We start from the raw sequence: 19,051 nt of genomic DNA on the forward strand, positions 1-19,051 counted from the left end.
TTAATCTACCCCGGATATTATAGTCCATGATGATATGCGTGTGTCTAGGAGCATTAATCGGAAACAACCTATATATGTCCCTTAGCAAAGAAATAAGAATATGCCACTCCTGAATCCCAAAATCCGCCCAACACCAATACAATCGCTATGTACAAGAAATGTTGCAATGGTCTATCACAGCTCGTCTTTAGGTTTGTTTGTCTCATGCTTCTTCCTCTCAGCGCGTTCGAGCGCCTCGGCTCCAGGGGCCTGGAGTTTCCAGAGGCGAGGAGGGACGGGCAAACCGAGCCAGAATGAGTACAGACGCTGACCTTCCCAGACAGAGATCTCGAGGCTGCAAACTATTAGTATAGGTATCGCGAATCGACGAGGTTGGAAGAACTTACAGCGTCCGCGGAATATCCATCCAAGACTTCAGGACGTACATCGTCGTGTCCCACACAACGCTGAATTCGGCCTTGAGCTCGTCGAGGAAACCCATATCGGCAGTCCTCGGCGGTCGCTCCCACGGATATCTCTCCATCTTCTCACGCCCGTAGACGTATTCGGCGCTCGTTTTCTCCCACCATACATTGCCAGACTCATCACGTCTCAACAACATCCCCGGTTCCTTCTTTTCTCTCGCTCTCCCCATCTCCCTCTCCCTCTCCCTCGCTTCGGCTTCCTCCTCTGTCACAAGCTGATGGAGTTGAATAGGAGCTGGGCTATCTAGTCCAGCTTCAATGGCTTCGTGGAAGCTGCGCGCGGCTGCCAGACTGTGCGAGATACGGCCGAGCGTGTTGATCAGGGCGACCAGCTCGGTGCGTCGCAGGAGTGGGTTCTCACCATTCTTGGTCTCGTCGTACTCGAACAGGACCTTCAGTGCGGTTCCGTATCCATTCACCTGCACCTTGCCCCAGAGGCGGCACTTATCACAGCCCACGCAGTCCATGAGTCGGCTGACGTTGCGGAAACGATTGCGGAAATCCTCTTTCAGGCCTTGGGTGGTGGGATCTTGGAACATCAGGTTCTCGTCGAAGATCTGAGGGGGACGCGAGAGGATTTCGGCGAGCTGGTTGACCCGCTGCTTGGTATCTAGATCCTGTTCAGGGTCGCTGGTACAGAAGGTGTAGCTCTGCAGGTGCTTGCGCAGCTTGGCGACGGCGCGCGAGACAAGAGCGTAGTTGAAATACATGTTTGAGATGCGCTCTGGGTGGTCATACAGACGCTCCTTGAAGCACTGCATGTTGGGGTGCCACTGACCCGTCGTCTGGTTGAGATAGTCCCAGCAGAGATGCGTAGATATCGAAGCGTGCATACCGCTGATGAGTCGGTGGAAGACACGCTTCTCCAAGCACTCATTATCCAAAGGTAGTCCTTCCAAACGAGCCTCCTTCTGAATTACTTCGCGGAAGTCGGAGAAAGCCTGGAGTCCGCCCATTGGCATGTTGAGAGATTGTTCATCAAGCTCCTCGGAGATAGGTTTCATAAAGCAGTTTTCGCGGTAGATGGCATCCCAGACCATGTGTGCGCCAGCACCCGAGTATCCCGTGAACCGCTCAGGGTTATCCACCAAACTGACATAGTCACCCTTGCCCGCTGAGCCCTCGTCTTCGGGGACACAGTAATCGCGCTCGTCGCACTCGTCGTCGTATTCGACCACACAACTTTCGCCGACACCCTCACCGAGCTTGCCCTGGAGCGGACGCGCCTTGGGACGCTCGGCTTGAACTTTGCGAGGCGGGTGCTGGGCCTTAGGGCCCTCGAGCTTGCTCAGTTCTTCCGCTCGCCAGATAAGCGGAATATCCTCCTCGGACTCGATAGTATTCACAGAGCAGGCGATATTTCCACACATGCTATTTGCGTCGTTCCAGAAGGGGCATTCTTTGTTGAAGAGGTTTAATCGGTAGTAGGAAAAGAAATCGGTTTCTTGAGTGAGGCCCTGGAGGAGGGAGTAGACCTCATCGTTGAGTTTATTAACGGTGCCGTATGAGACACATGCATCCGATACCATAGCCGTAGGTTCAAGCTATCACATCCGAGAAAGTTAGTTGTCATGTCGCGGCCACGGTGGCAATCCGGAGTTCCGGCTCACTTACAGCGCACTTGTTGGCCATGTCAGTTGTTTTGGAGCCATGATCCTGGGCATCGGCCATGCCCATCAAGGCAAAGACAGCCGCATAGAATAGCCCTGCTGCCGAGCGCATCTTGGCGACCATCAAAGAGTGTGGGAGGTAGAGAAGGTGGATTGAAGAGAGCGCGACGATCCGGAGATGCGAGGTGGCGTCTTGGCCTGGGGTCGCAAGGTCCAAGGGTCGCGATGCAAGATATAGGGCAAATGCAATGTGTGGATGAAATCAGGACATGCGGTAATGTATAGTTGGAAATCAAAAACGAAGAATGGGAGTCAATTATGAAAGAAGCCAGACTGGCCCTTCCTTTTCCACGCGGTGGCGGCGATCGATCGCCGCCAAGACTTTCATGGGCTGATGCCCTTTGGCAATTCCTGATTGGTCAGCGTCCTCTTTTCGTTTCTACAGTCGTACGACTTGCGATTTCGATTGATGGGATGCTGCATTTGAAGCTATGAGTTGCATAATATCAGCCCGGTTGCGTGTCACGCGGCGTTTGTGAGTCGTTATTTACTTGACTTAGTGTCATCCCTACTCCATTCCGGGTATGTGGAAAAATAAATAACCAAACACGTTAGATCACATTGGAAGTTGAATTTCATTACATTAAGAGATGCGGAAAATTGGAAGCCAAATTTGTTAATGCCACCGCTATCAAAAATACTATGTGTAACGTGAAGGTTCCTGGTGCTCTACTTCAGCAAGATCATAGCAGGTAGAAGTTTCTACCTTGGCAAAGGAAAGGAGAATTCTTTACAATGATCTAGAGTAGAAACTAAACAAAAATGGATCATGTTTGCCCTAACAAACGTGGATCAATATATAACTTCGGGGATTGATGAATGTCAGCAGAACACTCTCAAAGCTTTGTATGAGTTGTTCAAGTGACTAGTCCTCCAGCTACCTGCGGATGAGCAAGTATTTGCATATTTGATGGGTTGGCCATTACGAATGCGACTGAGCAATTTGATTATGTGGCAGCGTTTTATTAAATACTTGTTCTTAATACGGGATCTGAGGATATGCCTGTGGTCAATAACACTGCTGACGCTTTGCCAATAGAAACCTGCGGAGCTCGGAGAAAGTATGCAGGCTTTCGGATATCTGCAAACATTTGCCTCTGTTATCTGGGTATGCTGACACCAGGCCCTTCTGATATGAAGCTATGAAGTTCTCAATAGCAGCACATCTTTATGGCCTTGGGGGAAGGTATCCACCACAGCGGCCCCGGAACCAATCAAAATACACGGAAACAGGCCCACTTCACGTGCTCACGTTAACGATCTTATCTACGAAATGACCTCAACCTCCAAAACCCCCCAAGCTCACCATTTCTTTCTTCCAAACATTGGAATATGAACAACCCAATAGCGGAAAATGTCCTCGGAACCCTAGGCGCAGTATGTCCTCCACCAATTACCTCAAGCCACCAACTAACATAACCCAGGTATGCTGGTCCATCCAGGTATCCATTCCATCCCAATTCCCCAACCAATCTACCCGATTTCCATATTAAACTAAATATCCAGCTCCTCCCCCAAATATTTATAAACTACAAGCGTCACCACACAGAAGGTCTCCAACCATCAATGATGCTCCTCTGGGCTGCGGCCGGCGTACCCCTGGGCGTATATAACATCGTCGAGGAATTCAATATCGCTTTACGCATCCAACCGCAGATCCTTACTATCCTGAGTCTGACTACTTGGGCTCAGTGTTTGTATTATGGAAAGGTATGTTATATACCGTTGATTAAACTGTTTCTCCAAGTCATTCTCCAAGTCATTCAATGCAATTTTGGAAGTGCAAGATGTGAATTACGGAATGCAAGTTGTTAACAAGGCATAGAAATACCCAATCATGAAATGCATAACATTCGTCCTCCCCCTCCTCTTCATCCTCGGAGGGATCGAAACAGGTCTCATCTTTGGATTGAAAGAAGCCAAGACCCACGATATCAAATGGCCGATTATTCTCATGGCTGTGTTGAGTGCGTCGTTACTCGCCGCGGGCGTGTTAAGGCATTATTGGGATATCTATGTGCATCGCACGGTGAGGGGGATTAGTTTCTTTTTTGTTGGGATTGATGCCGCGGGGGATTTATTTTCGATAATATCTGTTTGTGAGTTTCTTTTCCTTCTAGAGATGGGATGTCACGTTGGCTGACGCGGTGCAGTGTTCGGGCCGAAGGTTGATGTTCTGGGTGTGGTGATTTATGGGACGGAGTTGGGGCTTTGGACGGGAATTTTTGTTTGTGGAGGTATTTTCAATCTGGTGCCTTGGGCTAAGGCGAGGTCGAAGAGGGAGATGGAGGTGGAGATAGAGATGGAGCCGGAGCCAGAGCCGGAGCCGGAGCCGATGGTGTTGGATCGGGTGCCGTCATCTAGTTCTGTGTTTAGGACTGCTTCGGGGTCGCAGGTTGTTGGAAGGCGGGCGTGGCTGGGTTCTTGAGGTAGTCATATAGACAAAATTGAGCAAAGTCTGTTACAGTACATCGCGAAACTGGGGCAACTACCTACACTTTTCGATTCATTCCCCGATCCTAGTGTCAAGACGCAGTAATCCATATTGGGAATTCTTCCACCTCTGCCTGTTGAATGTTTATTGCTTCCTAGATTATTGTTTTGGTATTAGAATTGGAGGAAAAATCCCTGAATGCAGCTGGTCGCACCGGGTTTCAGGACGCCATGTAGTGGTAAATTTAAAAGAAGAGTGAAATTTGTAAAATCAAGAATCAATTCCCTGTCGGGCCATAAGTACACCAAGTGTATCATATCCATAACGCCTTATCCATATATAACACTTAAGCAAGGCGGTCGGCAAAAGCCGTCCGAATAACAAAAGAAACCCCAAATCCTGTTCTTCAACCCTGTATTTCATACAAAACTCATTAACCAGGTCTCATGATCGGTCACCATCAAAGGGCACGTGGTAGTCGTAAAGTCGTAAGTAGCGTTGGCAACCAAGCATGGCTTAAGTACTGCTGCGACGCTTACCCTTTCGGAGGCTCAGCTTCTTCTTGAGCTGGCTGAAGGGGTTGGAGAGAGGACGGAGGTAGAACGAGTCATTCTTGATTTCGTCATCGCTGTATCTCTGTGGAATAGTCAGAATTGAGGACCAGTAAGCAAGGGGATGTGTTTACCTGTTGAACCTGGCGCATGTATCCACCAAGACCATAGTCACTCCGGACTACATTCGAGCCTTCTTGGTACTCGTATGTCTGCCCGTTAATATCTGTGTGACCAGGCGGGAAGAAAGCAGTTCCGTCAAGTGGACGGTGGCTGTTCAGACAGTCCGTGATTTTATCCTTGGGTGTCGCACGCAGTGCCTCTTCGTTAGACTCTCGGACGGCCTCGAGAGGGCTGTGCTTGCTGTCTTGGTTGCGCTCGGCGCAGACTGCATCGTAAGGACCCTCGTGGTGGTAAGAGTAGGAGGTGACATTATCCAGCTGGTCGATAATGTCGGGGTTCACAAGCATGGAATTGCGCGAGTAGACTCGCTGCGACTTGCTGCGGCGGGGTACGGAACTCTGGCTCTCTCGTCGCTTCTTCGGCTCTACCGGATAGTGCTCCGCTGTGCCGTCCCACCACATGGAAGGCGCGGAACGCACGGATTCAGAGACAGAGCATGAGCGCCGCGATGGGGCGTGGGAGCCCGAGGATGAAGCGAAGCGAGCATACGGATTGTTGCTGCTGAAGCTGGTCCGACGGCTAGATGGTTGGTTGTAGGGGTGGTGAGGGTGATGGAGCGAAGCCATCGGCATGCAGTCGACGGCCATGGTAGCTGAGTGCTGAATGCCGGGTTTGCTGATCTAGGGAGCAAACACGAGAGGGATGTAGGTAAGAGAAAGGTGTGAGAGGGGAAGATCAGCCCGTGAAAGGATCACGCGCAATATAAAGTATAGACCCGATTTGGAAATGGCAGGGTCACGTATTGTATGCACGGTAGATCGCACAGAGCTAGGATAAAGTGTATTGAGTAGTGTGTAGGGAGTAAAGTGTAAAATTAACGACGCAGGGAGTTCTTAAACATCCGAGGCAACCGCAGGTGACGTGACGACTTGCACATCCCATGCTTATCGATAGAAAAGTAGTGGCATTCGAGTAGTGGGGCCATCTTCGCACGCTAGAACTTTCCCTTCCAATTCGGGTTAGCGTCAGGACCCTGCGGGGAATATTGCGCCCAATGCACCGTTGCTGATCGTCCAGGTGATATCATCAGAGGGGCAAATTGACATCGTAGGTCCACTACGAGCTCACCTATGCTATCATAGCTCCAGGCCACACATTTTTCCCTTCTTTCCCTCCAGAATAGTAACGGTAATTGCCAGGCACGGCACTGAGTTCCGATGCGCCGGGTATCCGTGGCCGGGACGTGGCTTAGTAACCGCGCGGCCCCCTAGCCTTAGGGCAAGGGCCAGTTGGGGCTTTCCTGTTGCATCCACATCCAAGGCTTCCACGTTAAGCCGATGACGCAGGTTCCTCGACCGAACCTTCATTCTACGATGATTCATAGCTAAATTCTAGGATAGCTGCTGAAAACCTTGTTCTGAAGATCACATTCCATTTCCATTCGCACGATGACCCGTGCACTAGAATAAGCTTATTGACTAGCTCTCATAGTAGCGATAGATTCTTCCCAGCCACCTCACTATCCAGGATCTACTCAAGACACAGGCCCGTCTAGATCATGTCTCACCACTTAAGACCAAAACGGTTTCCCTTGCATATGTCATCGATTCAACGGAATTGAAGAGGTGGCCTCGAGCATCATTGCCTATCCATTGAGAGTATGTTGGAGAATGAAGACAGCCGATGATTCATGCTGCTATTGAGCACCTGGAACCTTGACCTGAGCAGGGTCTCAGGCGATCAGGGCCCGAAAGCTTGAGTCATTTGGTTTCCGTCAGATCCGAGGGGATTCTCGCACCAATCATTGCCATTCCATTTCCTTCTCCATAATCAACTAAGCGAGATTGATTTAATATCACGATCTTGTGATGTTGGCTAGGATCACGCAGCATGCCCTTGCAGACCCGGAGCCTCCAAGATACTGAAATGGCCTAGTGCGACATGTTGTGTGTCACGAGGTTTTTCACGGAGAACGAGAGAACTACAGTACTCCGTACTTCGACTCGACATCCCCGAATGATCGTCCGATCATCACTTATTGGACTTGATGCACGTCTTCGAATGCGGTGGCGCCGCAAGGACGTGGCACGAGGAATGTACGGGGTACCTCAGACAAGACCAGAATAAAATAAAAATAATAAAAAATCATTCCACGCAGCTCTATACCGGTCAATTCTGCAAGGTCCACCACCTGCAGATGATCCTCACATGGACTGTGTTCATTTAGCGTCCGCCAAACTCGGCTCCCCACAATGACCCCAACCACCACCACAGCTTCCCACGCATCTTCAATTAATGTCCCTCGTACAATACTCCGAGTCGGACTCGGAATCAAATGCAGAACCCGTATCCCCCCCATCCAAAAAGCCCCGCCTCACCACCGGGGCCAGCTTACCCCCACTCCCACCAGCCTTCCACGACCTCTACGCGTCTGGCACGCGGGTCAGCGTAAAAGATGACCCGAGCTTGCATGGAGGTCGCAAGCGCGTCGTTCCACATGTGGAAGGCAACTGGCCTAGTCACCTCTACTTGGAATGTATGTAGCCCTCGCGTTGCTGATTTCACTGCTAATTTTGGATACAGGGTACCCGGCCAAGAACGAACTAGCTCTCCTTGCAGATCTCATCGCCCAAGCGCAAGGCCATTCCAATGGACAGAGCATACACAGTCTATTGCACAGTGACCTGGGCGCTCAGCTCCCGCTTCACATTAGTCTTTCGCGACCTGTAGTACTCCGCACCGAGCAGCGGAGCTCGTTCACAGAGCTTCTTCAGAAATCCATCCGCGGTTCACACATCGCTCCGTATGTACCCTGATCTCAGTACCAATCCATTCTAACAACCCCCAGATTCTCAGTCCTCCCTGATACCCTAACATGGGTTTCCAATTACGAGAAAACTCGCTGGTTCCTCGTCCTGCATGTCGCAAGGCCGCAAAACAATGAGCTGAACAATCTGCTCCATTTATCCAATCGCGCCTTGGCAAGCTTTGATCAGCCGCCGCTTTATGCGCCCTCGCGTGATTCTCGCCCCCGTGCGTCAAGTGCGCGTGACCGTCAGCGTGTCGACTACTCGGACTGCTTCCATATTTCGATTGCGTGGAGCTTGACTGGGCCAGCCGAGGAGGATGTGGAGCGTGTTCAGGGTATTGATTTGATTGAGGTAAAGGGCCTTGAGGTGCGATTTGATAGTGTTAAGGCTAAGATTGGAAATCATGTTGAGAGTATATCTCTTTCCAAGACTACTTGACGAGGGTGTTGTGAGAATATCCAAATGGGGTTCAAGACATAGAATAACGACTGAATGGTATAACCTCATAAACGTTCTTTCATTCTCTGTCACTGTGTACGTAAACTCGATACTCCACCGATGGTGTCACTTGGGCCATATATCGGAACCATGCACTCCTACCATTGACTTGAAAAGCTACCTTAACCATCATAGAGCTCATCGAAGGGAAAACATAGCATATAATATCCATTTCAAATCAGTTCAACCTGTCATTGAAAATCACATCACGTGACGAAATAATCTCACGCGCCGGGACCGCGTCGCCAAATCTGACATCCTCACCACTGCAGCATCCACGATGCAGGTCCCAGGTGTCACCTTGGTAAGTCGCTTCAGCTGCCCCGCCGAAATTCCTCTAACAGCTTTTATTTCCTAGGAAGACCTGCAAGTCTTCCAAGCAGCGCATTTCCCCGGCCCCCACAAACCACTGATACCCCCAACAACAGAACCCGCGCAAGAAGAAAAAAATTCCTACGAGGCAGAGGAGGATTTGGGATACTACCCCGATGGCATGAAACGAACTCTCACAGATGAGCAAATCCGGATCTTTCGACACAGTGAGATACACGCGCTGCTGCGTGCGCGACAGCTTGAAGAAGATGATGCCGAGTACGAAGCACGTCGACACGTCGCCGATGACGCCGGGGCTGAAAATAGCCTTGAGTGTAACGCAAAAGCTGCGGACGCAAGCTTGAGCAATGATGGTTCGACAAGACGGCGCTCCTCTGGCGGGCGAAAGCCCAACACCCAGCGTCCACACAACGCGTCTTCCGACCTCGACTACGGAGAATCAACTCAAGACACCACAAAGTCGAAACCGGAGAAGAATGTGGCGTACATCGGTCGAAAGATCGTTTCTTATGCGGACTAAATGTTCTGTGGAACCTCGGCAAGAAGGAATCCGGTAATAGGATCATCTTTGCTGAGATTGAGGAACATATGAATACCCTGGTTAGTTATCCTGGTTTTGCTTTTTCGAGTTCATAACCTCTACCGTGATGAAAATCTTTAAGTCATCCTTAGTCGGAATGCCATACCATCATGCTTCTTCCGATGTGTAAGGCTTTGACGACTTTAATCTTCTCTCTGAAATCCTACCCTCGTCTTGTATTTCGCACATGAGCTTTGAAAGCAGACTTACTGATATATGTCTCAGTATTAGGTCTGGTCTGAAATGGCCATGCAATCTCCACATTCTCAAGGCGGAGACCTCTTCATCTCGGCTGGATGCATAGATTCAGACCTCATCCATCTCGATCCCGCCTCGGGTGGAAGACATGCTGGTGCTCGATGCGAAACACCTTACTCTACTTTGAGGCATTTTCATACCGCCTTCACTGTTAAAAGCAGCCAGCGTGATTACGCTTTCGGTTTCCCCGTCATGTACAGCCAGAAGTGTGATCAGGAGTGTTTGCCTTGCTAGTTGGTCAATACGTGAGGCATTGATGTCTCTTAATTTTTGGAGCATAAATGCATATGCATTTCCATGGGATGTCAGCTGCATGGGACCGCCCGGGTTGCTCTACAAAATTTGAAACCCTACACCATAGCCTTTAGAATTTAATCATCCACGCCAGGAACTTCTACGATTCTTATTGTCGCTCATGCATACTCCCATCCCTTGGTACCCGAATAGAATCCCTGCCGTAACTAGCGTAGACATCAAAAATCTATGTATCCCGCACCACTCTCGAAACCTTGAGTCCCTCGATTATAATTCATCTAAAAACACAAATAACACCAACGGACCAAATCTACCTGTACCCCAACACATAAGAACTATGAAACTCCTCACCCTCACAATCCTAGCCCTCACAACCCTAACCATGGCCACACCAACCCCCAACCAAAACGAACAATCTCTCGAAAAGGGATGTGATTGCGTGAGTTCCCCCACGACGAAAACTCCATAAAATCAATTCTAAACTGACAAACCTTCCTCTTCAGAACGCCGAGTCTATCTGCAGGAGCGGATGTATGGTTATCGGGACTACCACGGGAAATGTTGGCGCAGGAGTATCGAAGAGTGCTTGTAAACTAGGCTGTGCGCCGGTTTCGGGGTGTGAGGTTGATGAGTGTTAGTGGTGGTCGTGACTGTGGGACTTGTGAATATGCGGACGGCATCGAGATCTGTGGACTGAGTGTTGCTCCTTCGGCATGGGCATTGGTTACAATGTTTAGATTCAATATTTGCTCGATCTAAGTTTTCTCGAATGATGCACTACCTATTTCGTACCGAAGGGCCGTAAGAGTATACGGGATCTTTTGCCAGGCTAATCCAAATATTGGATAGACACCAGATGGACCCTTGTGGTTCGGGAATCAATGCACAAGTCAGACCAGATTCATTTTAGAAGCGGAATGAAGTATTTATCAAGGGTTCTTGATTACGGAACGTGAGTGGCTTTGCTCGTAACAGGCCAGATGGAACGTCTTGTCCACGAGGGACGTCAGTCTCCATAGCCACCTCCGCCAATATGTTATTTCAATTTTGCAGGACTCCGCGGGGCTGCAAGGTTTATATGGGTTGCTGCGGGTTATGATACGGTAAGAGATCTAAAGGTCAATAAGGCAGGGCTTGTGAATATGCATATCCCTTTTCCCCGCATAGTAGTCTAGTGAGTCCCAAGTAATAATGAGACATAAGTGCCCGGGCCGGGGCGGATGTAATGAAAGCAATTTACACGAACGCTAGGCCAGACTAGGCAATGTACAGGCAGCACGTGTGCTATTGATCAGGCGATTCGGCGTTGTTTTCCACGTTAACCACGGAAGTGCGGCTCCTATGAGCCCTTAAATCCGGATGAAACCCCGGTCTGTGCGACAAGCCAATGTATTGGAACTCGCACTTATTTCCTATCTAGGTTTGTTAGCTCCTTTTGGGTCAGGCACCAAATCTTTACCATGAAAACCGAGGGGTTTCGAGTCTAGAAAAGGGAAGAAAACGACCCGGAGGCTTGCTAGACACCTAACACTCCGAGATCACCTAAGGATATGATTTTATAGAAAATCGAAACGGCTCTAGATAAACACGTATAACTTGGGAAATTCCTTGGAATGTGGTTTGGTGGGGGCCATAGAGACGATTTTAACCGACCTCGGCCAAAGCGGGCTGATCCGGGCGCCATCCGATATCGAACGACCTCTCAGCCCCCGATAATTGGTGTGCCTGTCTCTGCCAAGCCCTACGCTAATCATCGCACCATTAGGATTCCTGTTCTGCTCGGCTCGCTTGCAACCTGCATACATCTCATTTCCACAGTTCTGCTATACTTGGGGGTGTTCTTCGTGGATTTGTCCAGCACAGTAAATGACCTGAGAAAGTTCAAAGAAGAATTTCGGCGCACAAAGTTGGAGTCAACATCGTTCATTCCCGACCCTGTTTGCTTGGACCCTCGATGGAACCGTTTGCACATCTCGGTTCCAGGGTCTGTCTGGGACTACCAGCCTTAGCGCTGCTTAGCGCAGCGCAGACCCAATCAAAGAACGAGCGGAGACTGCCGGAAGTTAACTTGACCCCGTTTTCCCAATGATCTGTACAGACTACTGTGCCCGGACCCTGAGGCTAACTTCCTCTAAGGCTCGTAGCCTTGTTGATGCGGCTCTTTAAGATTGCGCCAAGGCGTCTAGACAGCCGTCTATCCTCCCAATATTGAGCTATCCCACCGTTATAATTGCTTAGCTCGTGAATTCCGTGTTTACCGACTGTTCTTGATTGCTCCTGATTGCTCCGGTACACTACTGGGCTTGGGGCTTGTCACATTTTACGGTCACATCTTACTTGCGCCACCGCCAAAACAGGCGCCTCCAAGGCTGTCATTATAATGCCCCGCTCTGCTTTTCTCGCTTTAATCTTAGGCACGAATTTATTTGCTAGAATGGCCCCAAAGTGGAGTGGCCTAAACAAGGATTTGGTGGCCTCTAGTAGGGCAGTCTAGGGGAAAAAAACAGGGAATCTCCGAACTAGGACATGTCCGAGCCTCGCCCTATCTCAAGCACCATGATCCACGTTCCAGCGGTGCCTCCCAGGACCCCACTAGGCCATTGGAGGTATGATGGTGGTGGTTCTTGGCTTTTTTTCTTTAATGTAGCTAGTCCCTGCGCCCCCTCCACCCCCTGATTTATGTTTCTATATCTCCGTAGCTGCAGGACAAATTCACTCTTTCCTTGAGAGACAAGCAGCCCAAGCAGACTTTTGCCTGCGTCCTTTCGTTCGTTCGATACTGGCATATTGCCATAACACTCATTTGCCCTTAGCTGGCGATTTCAATCTTTAACTGCTGTTCATTACATTCTTTCAAAATGGGTTTAGGCAAAGTCCTCACCCTCGCTGCGGCGATTTCAACTTTGATTCCTGCTTCTTTCGCTCTGGACGTTGATTTGAAAACCAATGTCGCTCTTTACTGGGTATTTCCTCCTGTTTCCATGTCCTTCATCATTTGCTGATATTTGAAATAGGGTCAAGGATACGACCAACAACGTCTGGCCCATTTCTGTGAGGAGTCTGACTCAGACATCATCAACATTGGATTCATCAACGTCTTGCCTTCTGCCGTGGGTGCCTGGCCTGGCTCGAACTTTGGCAATCAATGTGACGGTACGGTATACAACGGCACTCATTTGCTCAGCGGCTGCCACCAGATCTGGGAGGACCTCCCAATCTGTAAACAGTATGGAAAGACTATCATGCTCTCGGTTGGAGGTGACTCTCCCAATGAAAAACTCCAGGATGACGATGTAGCCACCTGGTTCGCCGACTTCCTGTGGTATTCATTCGGTCCATACAACCCTTCAGCAACCAAGTTCCCCCGTCCATTCCAGGAGAACTCGGTCGATGGATTCGACTTGGATATTGAGAACAGTGGCTCAACCGGTAAGTTTATCTTCGTTCATCCTCCAAGGCTTCCAAGAAGGACCACTAATAATAGGTAGGATGGGCTACGGTGGTCAACCGTCTCCGAAGCAACTTCAAACAATACCCCGATGAGACCTTCTATATCTCTGCTGCGCCTCAGTGCAGTATTCCGGATCAGCAGCTCAGCGATGCTATTGCCAACTCTGTGTTCGATTTCATTTGGGTCCAGTTTTATAACACGGCAGGTTGCTCGGCATCGGACTACTTCGATGGTGGTTTCAACTTCGCCAGTTGGATCCAGGTCATCAAGGAAAGTGCCAACCCTCACACAAAGCTTTTCATAGGTCTCCCAGCTTCTAAAGATGCAGCGGGCGCTTCGTATTATCTCGAGCCCGCGGAGGTGAAGGCTATTCTGCTCGTCTATATGGCCCTCTATCCTCACCATTTCGGTGGTATAATGTTGTGGGAGGCTACCGCCGCTGAGGGCAATGTCGACAGTTTGGGCTTTGACTACACTCAGAATATGAAGTATCTTCTGCATGGGTGTGATCCTTCTCCTCCTACTCCCACGACGACGTCGACTATCGTTACTATTACTCCTACGACGAAGCCAACCTCATCGCCTGTTAGCTCCGTTGCTCCGTCCAGCGTTGCTCCGTCCAGCGTTGCTCCGTCCAGCGTTGCTCCGTCCAGCGTTGCTCCGTCCAGCGTTGCTCCGTCCAGCGTCGCTCCGTCCAGCGTCGCTCCGTCCAGCGTCGCTCCGTCCAGCGTCGCTCCCTCCAGCATTGCCCCGTCTAGTGTCGCCCCCTCGAGCGTGATTCCCTCCAGTGTTGCTCCCTCCAGTGTTGCTCCCTCCAGCGTTGCCCCGTCTAGTGTCGCCCCCTCGAGCGTGATTCCCTCCAGTGTTGCTCCCTCCAGTGTTGCTCCCTCCAGTGTTGCTCCCTCCAGTGTTGCTCCCTCCAGCGTCGCTCCCTCCAGCATTGCCCCGTCTAGTGTCGCCCCCTCGAGCGTGATTCCCTCCAGTGTTGCTCCCTCCAGTGTTGCTCCCTCCAGTGTTGCTCCCTCCAGTGTTGCTCCCTCCAGTGTTGCTCCCTCCAGTGTTGCTCCCTCCAGCGTCGCTCCCTCCAGCGTTGCCCCGTCTAGTGTCGCCCCCTCGAGCGTGATTCCCTCCAGTGTTGCTCCCTCCAGTGTTGCTCCCTCCAGTGTTGCTCCCTCCAGTGCTGCTCCCTCCAGCGTCGCTCCCTCCAGCGTTGCTCCCTCCAGCGTCGCTCCGTCCAGCATTGCTCCTTCCAGCGTTGCTCCTTCCAGCGTCGCTCCCTCCAGCGTTGCTCCCTCCAGCGTCGCTCCCTCCAGCGTTGCTCCCTCCAGCGTCGCTCCCTCCAGCGTTGCTCCCTCCAGCGTCGCTCCCTCCAGCGTTGCTCCCTCCAGCGTCGCTCCCTCCAGCATTGCTCCTTCCAGTGTTGCTCCTTCCAGCGTTGCTCCGTCCAGTATTGCTCCGTCCAGCGTTGCCCCATCTAGTGTTACCCCCTCAAGCGCGATTCCCTCAAGCGCTGCTCCGTCAAGCATCATTTCTTCAAGTGTCGCCCCGTCCAGCGCTGCTCCTTCAAGTGCGGCCCCCTCGAGTGTGCTTCCTTCGAGCGCTGTTTCCAGCTCTGCACCGAACTCCGCCACAAGCTCGTCGAGCGGTTCTGTCTCTAAGGAGACCTCGTCCACTTCAGGCAACTCTGAGTCTTCTTCCACCCAAGGCAGCACTGCTTCATCTACCGGTGTTTCTGCAACTGGATCTTCTTCGTCTGGCAGCTCTACCGTCACCGGTACCCCCGTTGTTACCAACACCTCCGTTGTCACCGGCGGCCCCCAGATGACTACTTCCACTGTCTACATTACTAGTGAGATCACCGTCATTAGCTGTGCTGCTACCGTCACCAACTGCCCTGCGGACTCCACTTCTGTTGTCACTTCGACAATCCCAGTTTCCACCACTGTCTATCCGGTCACCAGCTCTACTCCCTCGGAGTCGACTGGCCACCCTCAGCCAACTGGAAACGGATCTGGATCTAATACCATTACTTCCCTGGTCACCACCACCCCTTCCGTGACAGCGAGTCCTACCGCGTCCGGTGAGGTCATAACCACAGTTATCGTCACATCGTACACCGACATCTGTCCTACCGGCTTCACCACGATCACGCTCACGACTACGCTCACGACAACTTGGTGCCCCGAGGCTACTGCTAGCGTGACCGGGCCGGCCACAGGAGCAGCGACCACATCTGCTTCGGTCCCTGAGGGCTGGACCACCACCGTGACCGTTTGCACGCACTGTGCTGCGACACCCACGACAGTGACCCTGACCAAGCCTATTTCTACCGTTGCGATGACAACGCCTGTTGAAACTCCCGTTGCCGCCGTTGAGACTTCTGCTCTGCCCACAACTGACACATGGACGGAGACTTGGACTACAACTGAGACTTTCTGTAAGCATTGTGGTCCTACTGGCTCGACTGTCACTCGCACAATTCCCTACACCCCCACCGGGTCTGTTCCCGCAGTAACTGTTACGGCAACTCTGGTCGGTGCCTCCCGACCTACCGGTGGCGTTATTGGTTCCTCAGCTGCAGCTTACGCTACCTCAAAGGGAGCTGCTGCTGGATCCGGAGGCGTACACCCGATCAGCCAGACGCCACGCTTCACCAGGACAGCGTCAACCACCTGGTCTCACGAGACTGCGGCCCCTACCCCTAGCAACGGTAGCGGAGAGGGAGTTTCGCCCGTTTTCAATGCAGCTGGATCTCTGTCTGGCTTCATGAACTTCGCGGGTGCCCTCCTCGCCGTCTTCATTTCTGCTGCCATCTTGATTTAATTGTGATGGAACCTCCAAGCTTTATTTTGCATAGATCATCCACCCTTCGAAACGCGGGTTGATCTTGTTTCATGTGTCCCATTATGATAATATTTTCTTCAATTCTTGTACCCCGACCTTCTCTGTCCTCGAATATTTACGATTTGTCGATGTTGAAGGGATTTGTCCCATTTAATATTTGAAATATTGAATATCCAAGCATTTGAGCATAACTTAGATGATGAATGAGTAAAATCTTTTTCTTTGCAGCTCGAGATGCCGTAGAACATACTTGGTAATAGAAAGTAGCTTAAAAACACGAAGATCATAGATCCAAAATGCCTCCTACCCTTGCGCGCGAGGTCACACAACCTTGAAGCCAAATGAATGTGGCGAAACATGACCGAAAACAGGTGGGACTTGGTCGCGGGGGCGGGGTCGTAACACACTTCCGGTCTAGGTTTGGAGTATATCGGTGCGTAGCTAAAATTTAGACCTGGCTAGAGCTTTCCTTCGTAAAACGGGTTTGAAAGTCATAACCATGGCTTGAATTCGTTATAGCCATTTTTGACAAGACTATTGCATCATTACATCTGATGATATTAACCCTAGTCAATCATGTGGACGTCTTCAACTAATGTTCGGCACCAACAAAAAGCCCTGTGATTTCCTTAGGCACCCTTGCCTTTTACCTGTTCGCAACTTTTTGTTGATCCAAGCTATTCCGATCAAGCATATGCTGACTGAGGTTCTACCCAGGAAGGGCACCATGTTGTTTAAGCTATTGCTCACACTAAACTTCCTTCTCACCTCGATACTCTATGGATGCGCCTGGGGCGCAAACCACCAATTTCCACTTATTACAGCTGAAAAGGAAGAATTAGGTAAGAGAAAATTGCTGGCTACATTTAGTTCTATCCTGAGCTTTAATTGCGGTCGATGAATAGTCTAACGATTGTCACAGCTACAGTGAACCCTCCAGACTGTGTATCCCCCGAGTGGATCACCGATTGGTTGCTGTGCGTCAATGCCACAGTTCCTGGAGAAAAAGGAAGCATGCTGGCATCATATTGAGCTGATTTAGGATGACGACGGATGTACTCACGCCCCCGATCATCCACTCGATTTAAATTTCACTCCAGCCTGCCAGCGCCATGACTTTGGCTACCGTAATTACGGAAAACAGTCTCGTTGTACAGAGAAGAACCGCTATGCCATTGACAAGAAACTTTTAACCGATTTGCGGAATATATGCGATCACGAACCTCCTCCTCATCGATATGGCTGCAATTTTTTAGCAAAGCGCTATTATGATGCAGTCAATGAATTCGGTGAGGGCCATTGTGCAAATGGGAACATTCCCTGCGGTAAACCCGGTACTCCATGGTGTAGAGATCGTGATCGTGAAACAAGCTGGCGCGGAATAGAGACGACAAGATTTTAATTTTAAGAAACTCAAAGTTGATAACAGCAGGTACAATATAAACTTCATTCGCGCTGAGATTGATGCGCTTGTGGAAGTATTTCCATTCAGACTCTCGACACCGAGGTCCCTTTGTGCTGTTCAGTATCTATTTGCTCCGGAGTATCTCTTCCAGATAAGACTGCTTGTAATTACTCTCAGTGAACTTTGCGATGGGCGTCAAATCCTGGCGAACTCAGCATAACGCACCCCCAAAGTGTCCCAAACAGTCCGACTACTGGCCGTGCATAAGGCATACGACAGAGGACCCGAAAGGGAGGTTGATAGCTGTTATCGGGGCTTTGAAAGCCGAGAAAGGCTTGATCTTTTGCGGTGTAGCAAGCCTCTATGGTGTTCCTGGATCTACCCTCCGCGACTGTTGTATTGGCCAGACCAATATCACTACCACTCGCGCCAATGACCGTAGGTTGACTCTTTATACAGAGGATACGCTTAACGAATTAATGTTACTTATAAGTAACCGTGAATTTGCCCTCAACCCGCCTGTATAAGAATGTGCGATATTCTGCTTAACAAGCGTGATGAAGGAGTCCCACAAAGTGTTTCGGTATAATTGGCCTTTTACGCGGCTGACCTGACTCAAAAGCGCGATGTAGTTGTTGATAAGGCCATCAAAGAGGCCGAATCAAAGATCGTAAGGTTGTTCATGCATCGTTTGATCGTGTATAATAGGCAATTCGTTCATTTGGTTTTGATCAAGATGATAATAGAAATTTAATGAGATCGGCTTCAGAATAGGCATTGTCAACACCGCTAAGGCTGTTAATCGCACTGAATACTATAGAAGAAGCTCAAAGGTTTAACTTCATAATTGTGAGTTGATTGGTACTATCGAATCTATCAACGCGACTGGTTATGCACTTCTCAGCGAAGATACGTTGATGGTCAAACATGAGCGGGTTGATTTCCTAAAAGGCCAAGGGTATTTTAAGTGGAGCCCGAGGAAAAGACAGAGGGAAAAGAGGTAAAACTGATTTCAAATATGACTGTAGCTACCATGGCATGGGCCAGCTAGTTCAGAATGAAAAAAATAAAAATCACTCGACCAATGGAATGGTTCGGGCTGCTAAGCCAACGTGAATATTCTCAAAACAATTATATGTGGGTGTTGGGAGAGTTCCATTACTCAAGGAAAGGGTAGAAAAAAGAGAAAAAAGAAATGTTCCCTCGAACCGGAATCGAGCCGGTGACCTTTCGGTTATATGTATCCATTACAGCCGAACGTGATATCCAACTACACCATCGAGGGTTTAGATGACTAAAGCTTGTTCATTTTGACATGAAGAATGCCAAGTAGACGAGCTGATGGGAAGCCATGCAAGGTGGTCAGTCTTGGTAA

At 50.1% G+C, this 19,051-nt stretch overlaps 7 protein-coding genes across 7 annotated transcripts; 4 read left to right on the plus strand and 3 right to left on the minus strand.

The window, feature by feature from the left end:
• Positions 1–174: 174 nt before the first annotated feature.
• N7443_003183 (ER oxidoreductin) lies at positions 175–2,186 on the minus strand (the record flags this gene model as incomplete). The annotated part of the gene is made up of 3 exons (XM_056883239.1): positions 175–334; positions 387–2,008; positions 2,079–2,186. 3 exons carry the CDS (start codon positions 2,184–2,186, stop codon positions 175–177), a joined length of 1,890 nt encoding a protein of 629 aa, XP_056745080.1.
• A 1,280-nt stretch (positions 2,187–3,466) lies between these two features.
• On the plus strand, positions 3,467–4,562 carry N7443_003184 (PQ-loop repeat-containing protein; the record flags this gene model as incomplete). Its single annotated transcript, XM_056883240.1, has 4 exons — positions 3,467–3,511; positions 3,641–3,844; positions 3,960–4,233; positions 4,288–4,562. 4 exons carry the CDS (start codon positions 3,467–3,469, stop codon positions 4,560–4,562), a joined length of 798 nt encoding a protein of 265 aa, XP_056745081.1.
• A 522-nt stretch (positions 4,563–5,084) lies between these two features.
• On the minus strand, positions 5,085–5,889 carry N7443_003185 (uncharacterized protein; the record flags this gene model as incomplete). The annotated part of the gene is made up of 2 exons (XM_056883241.1): positions 5,085–5,204; positions 5,254–5,889. The coding sequence occupies 2 exons, from the start codon at positions 5,887–5,889 to the stop codon at positions 5,085–5,087; spliced, it is 756 nt and encodes a 251-aa protein (XP_056745082.1).
• A 1,648-nt stretch (positions 5,890–7,537) lies between these two features.
• Positions 7,538–8,490, plus strand: N7443_003186 (HVSL domain-containing protein; the record flags this gene model as incomplete). Its single annotated transcript, XM_056883242.1, has 3 exons — positions 7,538–7,778; positions 7,826–8,045; positions 8,091–8,490. 3 exons carry the CDS (start codon positions 7,538–7,540, stop codon positions 8,488–8,490), a joined length of 861 nt encoding a protein of 286 aa, XP_056745083.1.
• A 340-nt stretch (positions 8,491–8,830) lies between these two features.
• N7443_003187 (DUF3807 domain-containing protein) lies at positions 8,831–9,403 on the plus strand (the record flags this gene model as incomplete). Its single annotated transcript, XM_056883243.1, has 2 exons — positions 8,831–8,854; positions 8,909–9,403. 2 exons carry the CDS (start codon positions 8,831–8,833, stop codon positions 9,401–9,403), a joined length of 519 nt encoding a protein of 172 aa, XP_056745084.1.
• Positions 9,404–10,358: 955 nt separating this feature from the next.
• On the plus strand, positions 10,359–10,614 carry N7443_003188 (uncharacterized protein; the record flags this gene model as incomplete). The annotated part of the gene is made up of 2 exons (XM_056883244.1): positions 10,359–10,415; positions 10,480–10,614. The coding sequence occupies 2 exons, from the start codon at positions 10,359–10,361 to the stop codon at positions 10,612–10,614; spliced, it is 192 nt and encodes a 63-aa protein (XP_056745085.1).
• A 2,427-nt stretch (positions 10,615–13,041) lies between these two features.
• Positions 13,042–16,240, minus strand: N7443_003189 (pentapeptide repeat-containing protein; the record flags this gene model as incomplete). Its single annotated transcript, XM_056883245.1, has 6 exons — positions 13,042–13,293; positions 13,512–13,922; positions 13,985–15,265; positions 15,500–15,812; positions 16,014–16,075; positions 16,127–16,240. 6 exons carry the CDS (start codon positions 16,238–16,240, stop codon positions 13,042–13,044), a joined length of 2,433 nt encoding a protein of 810 aa, XP_056745086.1.
• Between the last annotated feature and the right edge of the window lie 2,811 nt (positions 16,241–19,051).

Source organism: Penicillium atrosanguineum (genome assembly GCF_028827265.1).
Source record: "Penicillium atrosanguineum strain IBT 20685 chromosome Unknown utg000002l_segment0_segment0, whole genome shotgun sequence".
In the NCBI taxonomy this organism is placed as follows: domain Eukaryota; kingdom Fungi; phylum Ascomycota; class Eurotiomycetes; order Eurotiales; family Aspergillaceae; genus Penicillium; species Penicillium atrosanguineum.